Below are 11,395 nucleotides of genomic sequence, written 5' to 3' on the forward strand. Positions count from 1 at the left end.
AATACAACAAATATAACCTGTGTAAAAGCTTACTGCTTTATCATCAGCACTTGGAATAGTGCCTGGTATGTAGTGAACTGCAAAACAACTGAGTCTTGAGCTGAATAAAGCCTTCTGATTTCCCTCCTACCTTTCTTTCAGCTGCCTCTTGGTAGGCTTCATTTCCACTGTTGGTCCCAACAGTTGGTCCCAACTTAGTAAGACAGTGTCTTACTAAGTTGCTGAGGCTGACCTCCAACTTGTGAGCCTCCTGCCTCAGCCTCCCAAGTTGCTGGGATTACAGGTGTGCACCATCAAGCCCAGCATCTATCATCTAATTTGATAAACATTCAATTTGAAGATAAAGTAGAATATATTTGAATTACCATTTTAACCAGTTTATCTGTGTCATCAAGAAATACCATGATTCATAAGATTTTTACAACCATTGGCATTTACTTCTAAATAAAAATTGCTTTTCAATTTTGAAATTCCACTTCTATAAGCTCATCACAAAACATATTTTACAAGTGAGCAAAGGTAAAGAAAACTCATTGTAGCATCTTTTGCAAGTAGACAATCCAAATGACCATTAATAAGAGGCTGGTTCAATAAATTATGGCACATAAACACCATAAAGTATGAGGTAGCTACTAACAAGAATGAAGAGACTTTTTCATATTAATACCAAAAGTTACCCAGAATATCTTGTGATGTAGAAAACAAACAGGTTATAAAGTGTACAAGGTGATATTTCAGTTTTAGAAAATGTTCATTCACACTTAGTGGGGAAAAGGCCAACTTTTATCAAAAACTTATCTATTGCCAGGCACCATTTTAAGTGCTTGACACATATTAAACAGTAGTACCTATGAAACAGGTACTGTTATTATTCCCATTTTATACATGAATAATCAGATGCAAAGAAGCTACATTCTTGTCCAAGAACACTAGTAACTGGCAGAGCTAGCTTCCTGGAAGACTTGCTCCAAAGAATAGAATAACACAGATTGCTAATGCTGGTTGTATCTTAGCAGGTAGGTTTAGATGGGACTTCTATTTTTTTTGTTGTTGTTATTATTGTATATTTCTGTAAAGCTTAACTTTTAAAAAACAATAAATGTCAGCTAGGCGCAGTGGTGCACTCCTATAATCCCAGTGGCTGGGGAGGCTGAGACAGGAGAATCTCAACTTCAAAGCCAGCTCAGCAACTTAGTGAGACCTGTCTCAAAGAAAAAAAAAAGTGGGGGTGGGGGGGCGGCTGGGGATGTGGCTCAATGGCTAAGCACTCCTGGGTTCAATCTCTGGTACCGAAAAAACGAAAACAAAACAATAATAAATATTACCTTTTTGGTATAGACAACAGATAAAAAGAGGAAAAAAGTAAAAAATGCTTTCCTGTTCACTGGCTAGGCATGGTAGGAGAAAGTGGTTTTAGTCAAGACTAGTGTGTATTCTATTGTAGCACTTGCAGCTGCTAGACCTACTGACATTTTTATTTTGTCTCCTTAATATCTCCAGATGAGTCTGCAGGAATTCAGTTTAAAGTCTGGGAGTCAGGGGTTCCTAGATTTTGAAGATTCATTGACTGCTTTGCTCTAAGTATCAGAGGAAAAAAAGTAATTCAACCACCGGGTTGAAATCCCACAGTTGGTTAGAGGCAGAGTCTTCTTTGATTCAGTCAGGGCCTCTGGCAGAGGGGGATGCAGCTTCATACAACGGCACTTCTTAAAACGATCAAGGCAGTGGATACAGCCTGTCACAAATACTTCCATTCCACCAAAAGGACACTTGGATGTAAGCCTAAGCTGGTTTCAAGTCCTTGAATGATTTTGTGTTGCTAAGAAAATGACCAATGATAAGGTAAAGGAAGCCCGTTCCAGACCCCATTCCTCTGATTTTACAGTGTACCTGGCTCCTGGACACCCAGATGCTATCTCCCTGGTTAGAAAATAATTTGTGTAGGTTTTATTTTTTAAGTATTTCCCCTGATTAAAAAATAATAAAAAACAGTAATAACTGATTATAAAAAATAAATAATAATAATATCACCACTTTGAGATATCTAGTTTTGACATTTTGGAACACTTTCTTCTAACATTCTTACAGATGTATGTTATATAAATACATATTTTCAAAATCGGAACCACACTATAGTATTCTATAATTCTGTATCTTTTTTCCACTTAATATATAAACATTTTCTGACAAAAATGTCCTTTAAAAATAATTTTTAACGGCAGCATAACTCATCATATAGATATGACAATCTTTGTTTAACTAGCTCAGGATATCTTTACCAGATCTAGAAACATCAAAACAGGTTCAAGAAAGGGTTCATTCACTTCCTCCTGTTCCTTAACTGCAAGAGAGACTGCAGGACACCGCCAGGGGTCAGTGCAGAGCCATCTTCAACAGGAGCTATTACTGTGCAGTACTGCAAGTATGCCTTGCTGTCAGAAAACTGGTTATGCAACAACACACATTGATAAGCTCTATCAATTAGGCTAGAGGCCTATTCACATTCTTTAAAAGTAGGCTTCCTTAGTACATATTTCTCACATTAAAAATGATCAGTCTTGGGGCCGGGGTAGTGGCTCAGTGGTAAAGTGCTCGCCTACAATGTGTAAGGCACTGTTTGATCCTCAGCACCACATAAAAATAAAATAAATGTATTGTGTCCACCTACAACTAAAAAATACATATTAAAAAAAATCAGTCTTCCAAATTAATTTATATTTAACATTCCCCAAAACAGAGGTATTTTATAAACAATGTCTGTTAATAGAAGATGTGATGTTAGAACCTTGTTCTTACCTGCTCTGTATGAGATCAATATACTTGACCTGATTATTTGATTTTGTTGGTTATGAAGCAGCATATAAATTTAGAATTGCACTACATTTTAATTATGTGTTAATCAGCTATTTGGATGAGTTATCCCCCACAAAAATAAAGGATTCTGGGTAGTAGTTTGATTATGAATTATGAGGTGTGAGGGCATATACTTTGACATCATCTTGGATTATTCTATCAGTTTTCTTCTCCACAACCACTGCTCTCCAGTTGTCAAGGTCATTATAAAATGACCTGTTGTTCCTAAAAGCTAAGATTATCATTTATAGTCAATTTGGTTTTGGTTATTTTCCATCCTTATTTACCTGAGGCTCCTTCAGGAAAATTTCTGTGAGCTCAGAAATAGCTTAGACAACTTACAGGTAGGTGGATAACAGGGATCCAAAAGGCACTCCAGGCCCGACATGCTTGACAGGCACATATGGTTTGCCCTCCTGGCCTCTCTAAACCCAGAAGTGACTACTAGGAGTAAAAGGTACCCAGGCTTCTGATTCAGTCTTTCATTCTTCCTTCTGTCTCTGTTACCTCTTCAGTTCTTAGGGCCCCATCGTTTCACAGCAGGGATGGAAAGGAGCTGGGGCTGGGTGTTCTGGGTACCTGCAGCACTCAAACCCAGCTTGGTGAGTGCTTTCTGGAGAGCAGCCCAATTTTCTGACAGGCCTACTCAGACCAATCTCAGGACATACAACAGTGAGAAAAATAGAGGTCCTAGGGAGTCCCTTATCACTGGTACCTAATTTTCTACTGGGCTAGAACCTTAAGTTCTCTGGTGGAAGAAGGGCACAGAGGCCACACAGAGAAAATGAAGATATATGTACAGCAGACCACAATGCACTGGGCAGCCCCTGTAGAGAGCAGTCTCATTTTCTCTGAGGTGCTACATCTTAGAGCAGGATCTAACACAGGATGCCAGTTGAACAGTCTGTGCTCTAGATAAGAAGAGTTCTTGGTACATAGTAGATGTTCGAGAAATAGTAGTTACATGAATAAATGACAGCATTAAGCTATAAGAACGGTATTAGACCACAGAGTGCCTGGATACAACCATATTTCTATGGCCAGTCAAAAAATATAAGCAATAAGCTGGGTGTGGTGGTGTTCATCTGTAATCCCAGAGACCCATGAGGCTGAGGCAGAAGAATCACAAGTTCAAGACCAGGCTGGGCAACTTAGTGAGACCCTATCTCAAAAAGTAAAAGGGTTTGGGGATGTACCTTAGTGGTATAGAGTACTGGGTTCAATCCCTAGTCCAAAAGAAAAAAATGTCTGGGATTGAAGGAAAGAACTAAGCATGGGGTACTGAAATAGTCTAGAGGTCCAATACCCAGATGCAAATGCAGAAAAACTCAAGAGACATACAACAGCAATGCAGGAATCAAGATCAACCACTGATTATTGATTTAAGAATCTTGATCATTATTTAAGAATAGGTTCCAGCTGGGCATGGTGGCACACACCTGTAATCCCAGTGATTCAGGAGGCTGAGGCAAGAGGATCCCAAGTTTAAGGCCAGCCTGGGCAGCAAGACCCTGACTCAAAATATAAAAAGGGCTAGGGACATAGCTTAGTGGTACAGCACCCTTGGTTCAATCCCCAATACCACAAACACTCATACACGTACCCACACACAGAGAAGTTTTCAGTACACTGGGCTGTGAGGAATTTATAATTTCTACAAGGGACCACTACCTGAGATCAGAGTCAGAACGGCTGGCTGGTGCCACCCTGCATCCAGGAGGGTTCCGAAACACTAGCAGTGCCAACAGAGTGCCCCAGGAAAGTGTGTGATTCCCTTGGCCTCAAGGCCACAAGTCCTGGCCTTAGACCTCCTAACTGACTAGGTTTCCCACCTGCTTCAGTCTCAGAGTTTGCTACACACATCTGTACTACAGTATAGGATGAGCTGTCCCTTGCCCAAGCAGGAGCCCACAGGCACATATGTCCTGGTCATTCAATGTTGTCATAGACATGAATCACATCCTCATGGTTGCCAAGAGCCCGGATGAGATGGGCAGCCTGCTCCAGGTCAGGGTCAGCCAGTCGCACTGTTGAGGTGGGGATGAACTCCAGTGTACAGGACACAGAACACAAACCCAGAGAGTCCAGCTTGTTCCTCACTTGATGCAGTGAAGAGGCATCACAAATAAACTAGGGATAAAAGAAAGTCAGGAGGTAAAGGAGCTAGAAGGCATTAAAACAAAGCAGATAGAACTTTGCAAAGTCCCAAATGGAACAATGTATCATTGGGTTTAAGTTCACAGTTTTCAATATTCTGAATCCTTCTCATCAACCCCAGTAGAGTAGGCCCCTTATCCAGTATTCATTTTAATTAATGTTTGTACAATATGTGAACTCTCATCCTCACCTGTACCCTGGGGCACAGGAAGGAAGAAATCAAGAGAAGCATGCTTAAGGCAACCATTAGGGCTCCTCTTGGAAGTCCACTAAACACAGAGGCTTCAAACTCACTTTAAAAAGGTTCTTTTCTTCTTCATCTTCAGTTTCCTTGACATCTTCAGCTCCTGCTTCAATTGCCAGCTCCAGGGCACGCTCTAGGTCCACAGCTTTCTTCTCTCTGTCTTCCACTCCAACCATGACCACCCCCTTTTTGTCAAAAGAATGACGAGCTCCTTCTGTCATCATTCCCCTGAGAGGAGAGGAAGTGGGCCAGAGTGCATGAATGCCTTTAGACATTCGGGCTGCCCAAAGCACAGCATTCCAACACCACCTCTTTCTCACTCAGTCTATGGAAAAAACATGGACATGGGGCAGCTCTCTACCTGAAGAAGATGTAGCTGCTGCTGCAAAAGGAACAGTCCAAGAACACCCCCACCCTCTATTTTCTGCCCTGGTTGGAGCCTGGAGGATACAAGGCTTTGCTGATCATTTCCTGGAGTCCTAAGGACTTCAGTCCTGGTAGAACATTTTAAGACCTGAGCATTATATGACTACATATGGGATAAGGGACAAAGATCCTGTCTACAGCTGATGCACATGTCTTTTGGATCCTTCCTAGAACAGAATACATTAAGGGAAAATCAATTATGCCTTTGGATTCTAATAAGGAGGAAGTATGATTATAATTTGAAACACCACAAGACATCAACAGTACTTACCTTGCATAGACTGGAACCAAAAGGCTCTGTTCCCTCCCACTCACCTCTCCCCTAGACACACACCTACCCATTCTTGTTCAGGATATGTCGAATGTCCGAATGGCACTTGGAGCCACTGTTGGATAATGCCTCAATGAGCAGAGAAGAGCCACCAGGGCCTCGACCCTCATACAGCAAATAAATGCCCTTAGTTTTCTGCAATAAATAACATGAACACATTTTCCGGTTTCCCAATTTCCTCCCACAGGCCAGGTCCAAACCACAGGCACCACAAAGTTGGTTTCATAAGATGGGCCTCTAGGCTGGAGCCTGGACTCTCAAGTCTTTATTTCTGTCCCCACCTTCTCAAAGGAGGCTCTAGGGATCAACTTTTGAAAGTTGATGAAACGTACTACCCCTTCTTGGAAGGGAGTCTGTTTTGTTTCCCTGGTCCCTTGAATAATCAGCCATCTCTGAATTCTGCTTCCTCCCCTTCCCAGACAAATCCCACATATATCCTCCCAAGTCGCCCCCACCAGGATTCATCCTTCTATTTCCTATTTCCCATGAAACCCACCTGCAAAGTCTCAATGCTCCTACCCCTGGGCTGCTGAATACTGCTGTAAAAAAAATCACACAACAGGGCCTTGTCCTAAGAGCTGGTGAAAACAGCAGGGACTCAAAATTCAAACACTCCAGAACCCCAATGACCAATTTCATCTGGACTCCCCACGCCTTTACTTATCACTTGTCGATGTATCCAATCTCTACTACTCCTTTCAAGCACCCCGCCCTGCACCTTTCTAGGAGCTTTCAATTAATTACTTTTCTTACTCTTTCACAAAGGAAATTCAGGGCCCCTGGTCGGAGAAACTCTATCTGCCACTGCTTACATGAAGGCAATATGCATAATGGTTAGAGCACAGGTTCTGGAGTCTGTTTCAAATCTGTCATTTTCTGTTTGACTGAATCTAGTCACCTAAACTTTCTGTGCCTCAGTTTCTACTGAAGATCATTTTGAGGATTCACTGAGATAATACACATTGAGTTTTTATCAAAGTACTTGGCCTGGCATAAGCATCCAATAAGTACTAGCCATTAAGATGACTAAACTTCCTCAGATTCTTCTTACTTGTCCCAGAGGAAAAGGAATTCCCACAGGAGTTCAGCGTCCCTGCCCCTCCCACCCTTTCCCTGTCTACTGGCTTTTCTTCTTTAGAGCACAGACATCTGAAAAACAAAAATAACGCTTCTTCAAGCTAACATCAGGGCTTTCCCCACACTGTGCCCATTCTTTCTATCCCATCCCCTCACAGCTTGGTTGGGTAATTCTGGGCTGTGTGGTTCTGTATACTACCTACTCATCCTGTTCCTGACTGTTCTCCCCAACCCCAGAGGCATTTGTGTTGAGGGTGTCTGATAATTTAAGGATTGTTTGGTAGCCTTCTAAACAGACCCTGTGGGGGCTGTGTTCAATAACAAGAACATCAAACTGAAGACACACCTCCATTTTTAGCGCTGCCTCAATTGTTGACTTGGGCATATGCTTGTTGCGACACACCTCTAAGATGCTGGCTAGGTGGCTGTTTAGCTCAGGGTCAGGGCCTCCCTCTGAAATAAAGAGAAAAAAATGAGCAAAAACATTTCATTATAGCATGGGTGGAAAAAGGGTTGTACAGCCCCTTCTTCCAGCCAAAACAGTGGCATTACCATTTCGCTCATTAAAATGATGCATCCAGTAATTGCATGGGCCACGGATAGTATTTTGGAAAAGAAATTTCTAATGTTCTCTGCCTTGGGGAGTAGTTATCATTCTGCTAGGTTTCAGCAAACTCTGTACTTTTCATTAAAGAGGTGAAAAACACTGATGGTAACAATATCTCCTAGACTTATTGATACTACTTGCTCTTACTCTATTACTTTGTGTACAATTACTGAAATGCTCACATGACATTGTGAGCATGCTGTCTCTGAGGATAGGGGATGTATCTCATAATCTTTGTAAGATCAGTGTGTGGAAGGAAATAAACACTCCTTAGTGTTCGCTGAACTTAAAATAAAAAATTCTTAGTTGGATGTGTTCATTCACGCCTGTAATTCCTGTTTCTCAGGAGACTGAGGCAGGAGGATTTCAAGTTCAAGGCAAATTGGAGCACTTTAGTCAGACCCTGTCTCAAAGTAAAAATTTTAAAAGGGCTGGGGATGTAGCTTAGTGGTAGAGTTCTTGCCTAACATATGCAAGACAGTGGGTTTGATCCTTTTTTGCAAAAAATAAAAAAATCCAAGAATGTGAATGGCTGTTGGTGTTGACCCCTCAGTAAAATATACAGAGAGAGAGAGAGAGAGAGAGAGAGAGGGAGAGAGAGAGGGAGAGAGAGAATTCAGAACAAAAAGGAACCAAAGAAAAACACCAGGCAGGAGATGTAGGGACAAATCAACATTAACTGAATGCTTATTATGCTCAGTAAACTACCTCAAAGTCGGTATTATCTGTCTTACAGAAAAGGAAACTGAAACCCAGCAAAGTTAAGCCACTAGTTCAAGATCATGGATTAGTCGGTGACAGAATCCAAGTCTTCCTGACTTCAAAGTTCATGCTTTCTACAGAATTTTTTTAAAATATTTTTTTAGTTGTCAATGGATCTTTTATTTTATTTATTTATATGTGGTGCTCGGTATCAAATCCAGGGCCTCACACATGCTCCACCACTAAGCCACAACTCCAGCCCCTTTTTACAGGATTTTTTTTTCTCTACTCCTATGGGTGCCTGACACCAAAAAGAAAACAGGCTTTTTAGGGTGACTAGAAAACTGGGAAAAGATATGGTTGCAAGTCTACCTTCTAAGACAATATGTCTCAAGAAACCCTAACCCTGGGGCTTAGGCAAGCAATAGCCTCTGCAACAACCTACATGCTACTAGAAGCAACTGCAGAGGGCTCGGTTTGAGACTTATGTCTGACCTGACAGAGGATCTGTTTCTATGAAGCACCTAGTTATAGACATGGATTAAGTCACTTTTACCTGTTATCTTTCTAGGGCAGCTCCCTTTTTAACAAGAAAAGATGTTTGGAAAGGTTGAATGGGGACATCCAATCTAGGTAAATGTACTGAAGGTTTATGAAGAGGGCAACAGTGGTAACTGGGGAATGAAAAGAAAATGAAAATCCTGGGATCCAGGTGGACCCTAGCCCAATCCCAGGAGGCAAGCGAAACGCGAGACCTTAGGGTCAGAGAGGGCATCTGCAGACAGTAGGAGCTGTCAGGTTCTCACCTTTAACCGCCAGGCGGATGCTCAGACAGAGTTTGGAGAAAATGCGACTCCTTTCGGTATCCTTGGGACCCTTAATGTGCCGGACTTTGGACCATTTGTTGTGCCCAGCAAGGGCCGCCACAGTAAGGTGCAGTTTCTTGCCCGCAGCAGGACCGCAGCCTGGGGGATCTGGGTGAGGGGCGCACCGAGAAGCCGCAGGAATCCCGGGGCCTCGCGCCCGCAAGCATCGGGCAGCTGTTTTGCTCAGGCTGGCTGCAGCCCAAGACGCCATCGGCTCCCACTCTCGGCTGCAACTTCCAACAGCAGCGGCTAAGATCAGCCTGTCCAGTCTGCTGCCGGAACTAGTAGGTTCAGACGCTGAGGTTGCTTCTGCCTGTCACGCCTGCCTGCAGCAGTCCAACCCGGAATGACCCCCGCACCGTCCTCCCGGCAGCCGGACGCGGGAACCCTTAATGGAGTAGCGCACTTCCTTTCACAGGTCCGTTTCAAAAACAGGTCCCCATCGCTCGCAAAGTCCGTTCCGCGGCTCTACTTGCTCAAGTTTTGCGGTTTCAAAGAGTGCGTCTGAGGCGGGACCTAGTGTTCAATCCCTGCTGGTGGTTTGGGGGTGCACCGAATTTTGTTTCCCACAGTGATCTAATAGGGATACATCTGATTTATGAGACTGACTTGTCTTCCAAATTCCTTCGCAACACTGAGCCAGTCCAGAATAATAGATGTCCTGCTGTTATTGCAAAGAAATAGGTCGTTTAACCGCCTCGTTTTAAGGTAAGAAAGCCGCCGTCAGAGAAGTGAGTTCCCCAGACACTGAGTCTCTGACCCAGTCTTTTCTGGCTATAAACAAGGATACCAACGTAGGAGAGTTGAAAATACAACACAAGCCCTTGAGCTTTTAAAGTAATAAACTCTAATATAAATGGCAGCAGTGATCATAGTGATTAAACTCCTAAACACAAGAGATCCATTAGGTCAGATTCAGATGACTCACAGGCTTTTTGAAAGAGGAACGATGATCAGACGAGCCTTTTGCAGTCCCTGCTTCATTTCCCGTCTGCTCTCCCCAAAAGACAAAACCAAAGCCATTAAAAGGTGGAGAGGGGCTGGGGACATAGCTCAGTTGTATTGTGCTTACTTCGCATGCACGTGGCCTTGGGTTCAATCCCAGCATCATTAAAAAAAAAAAAAAAAAGGATGGAGAAGAAACAGAGTGACAGCTTTTGAAAAACTTTGTAGTGGCTCCCAATGGTGAAATTAAGTCCAGAGAATTTTGTGTGAGGTAGACAAGCAAGGCAATGTGAATAAAGCTTTAATTTCTGCCCTTGGGGTTAGACAGGCTACGTTCAAACCCTGGTTGTTTCATTTACTAGTGTAACCTGGGGCAGATTCCTTTACTTTTCACTTCCTTAGATATAAGACCTCAGATTGAGGTAGGATAGAAGAAATTTTAGTAGTAGAAAGGAGACAAAGGTAAAAGAAATTCTGCATAATGTTCCAGGGCAGTCACTTCCTAAGCCAGTGTCTCCCAGGCCAGTCACCCACAGATTCCTGTGAAATCTATAATTCTACCTTGCACTGTTATTCAACCCCCCGATAAATATGTTATATAAAGAGAGATGTGATAGTTTGAGAAACCTATAATTTAAGGAACTTTCCAGTGCTATTGATCAAACAATGAAGAACACATCAGCCTAAGGATCCTGAGATTGACCAGACCACCATAAACTGTCTTGAGAGTACCAGAGTATGTAGATATCATTCCTACATACTTCTCATGCCTACCCCTCAGCAAGTTTCTTTTAAAAGAAGAGCTGGAGCCTGGCACAGCGGCACGTACTCCCAGTGATTTGGGAGGCTGAGGCAGAAGGTTTACAAGTCTGAGTCCAGCCTCAGTACCATAGTGAGGCCCTAAGCAACTTCGTGAAACAATGACTGAAATACAAAATATATAGGGCTGAAGATGTAGCTCAGTGGTAAAGCACCCCTAGATTCAGTCCCCAATACTGAAATAAAAAGCCGGAATCCCCAAACCATATCTCTCATTCTCTAGAGTGCCTGTATTCTCACTTGAATGTATATTCCTTGCTTTACCCCAAGAGGCATCTATCTTGAGATTTCCAGCATTCTCCCTTGAACATGTATCTACTTTCCTAAATAAACCTTTGTCTATGCCTCTGACTGACACATACTAGTAA

The 11,395-nt window shown here is 42.6% G+C and overlaps 1 protein-coding gene across 1 annotated transcript; it reads right to left on the reverse strand.

Moving 5' to 3' along the window:
- Positions 1-4,254: 4,254 nt before the first annotated feature.
- TACO1 (translational activator of cytochrome c oxidase I) lies at positions 4,255-9,655 on the reverse strand. Its single transcript, XM_079131998.1, has 5 exons — positions 9,204-9,655; positions 7,435-7,541; positions 6,019-6,146; positions 5,305-5,482; positions 4,255-4,983 (listed from the first exon to the last, which is right to left on the reverse strand). The coding sequence occupies exons 1-5, from the start codon at positions 9,472-9,474 to the stop codon at positions 4,783-4,785; spliced, it is 885 nt and encodes a 294-aa protein (XP_078988124.1). The 5' UTR covers positions 9,475-9,655; the 3' UTR covers positions 4,255-4,782.
- Positions 9,656-11,395: the final 1,740 nt, after the last annotated feature.

This window comes from Sciurus vulgaris (assembly GCF_902686455.1).
Source record: "Sciurus vulgaris genome assembly, chromosome: 3".
NCBI lineage: Eukaryota > Metazoa > Chordata > Mammalia > Rodentia > Sciuridae > Sciurus > Sciurus vulgaris.

What these genes read in the sequence shown, in the direction of transcription:
- TACO1 (XM_079131998.1), bottom strand. Translation starts at nt 9,474, where the DNA reads ATGGCGTCTTGGGCTGCAGCCAGCCTGAGCAAAACAGCTGCCCGATGC. An exon ending in CATATCCTGAACAAGAATGG is followed by an intron (nt 5,483 to 6,018) that starts GTAGGTGTGTGT and finishes CTCTCCTCTCAG; the next exon opens with GGGAATGATGACAGAAGGAG. An exon ending in AAGAAAAGAACCTTTTTAAA is followed by an intron (nt 4,984 to 5,304) that starts GTGAGTTTGAAG and finishes TTTTATCCCTAG; the next exon opens with TTTATTTGTGATGCCTCTTC.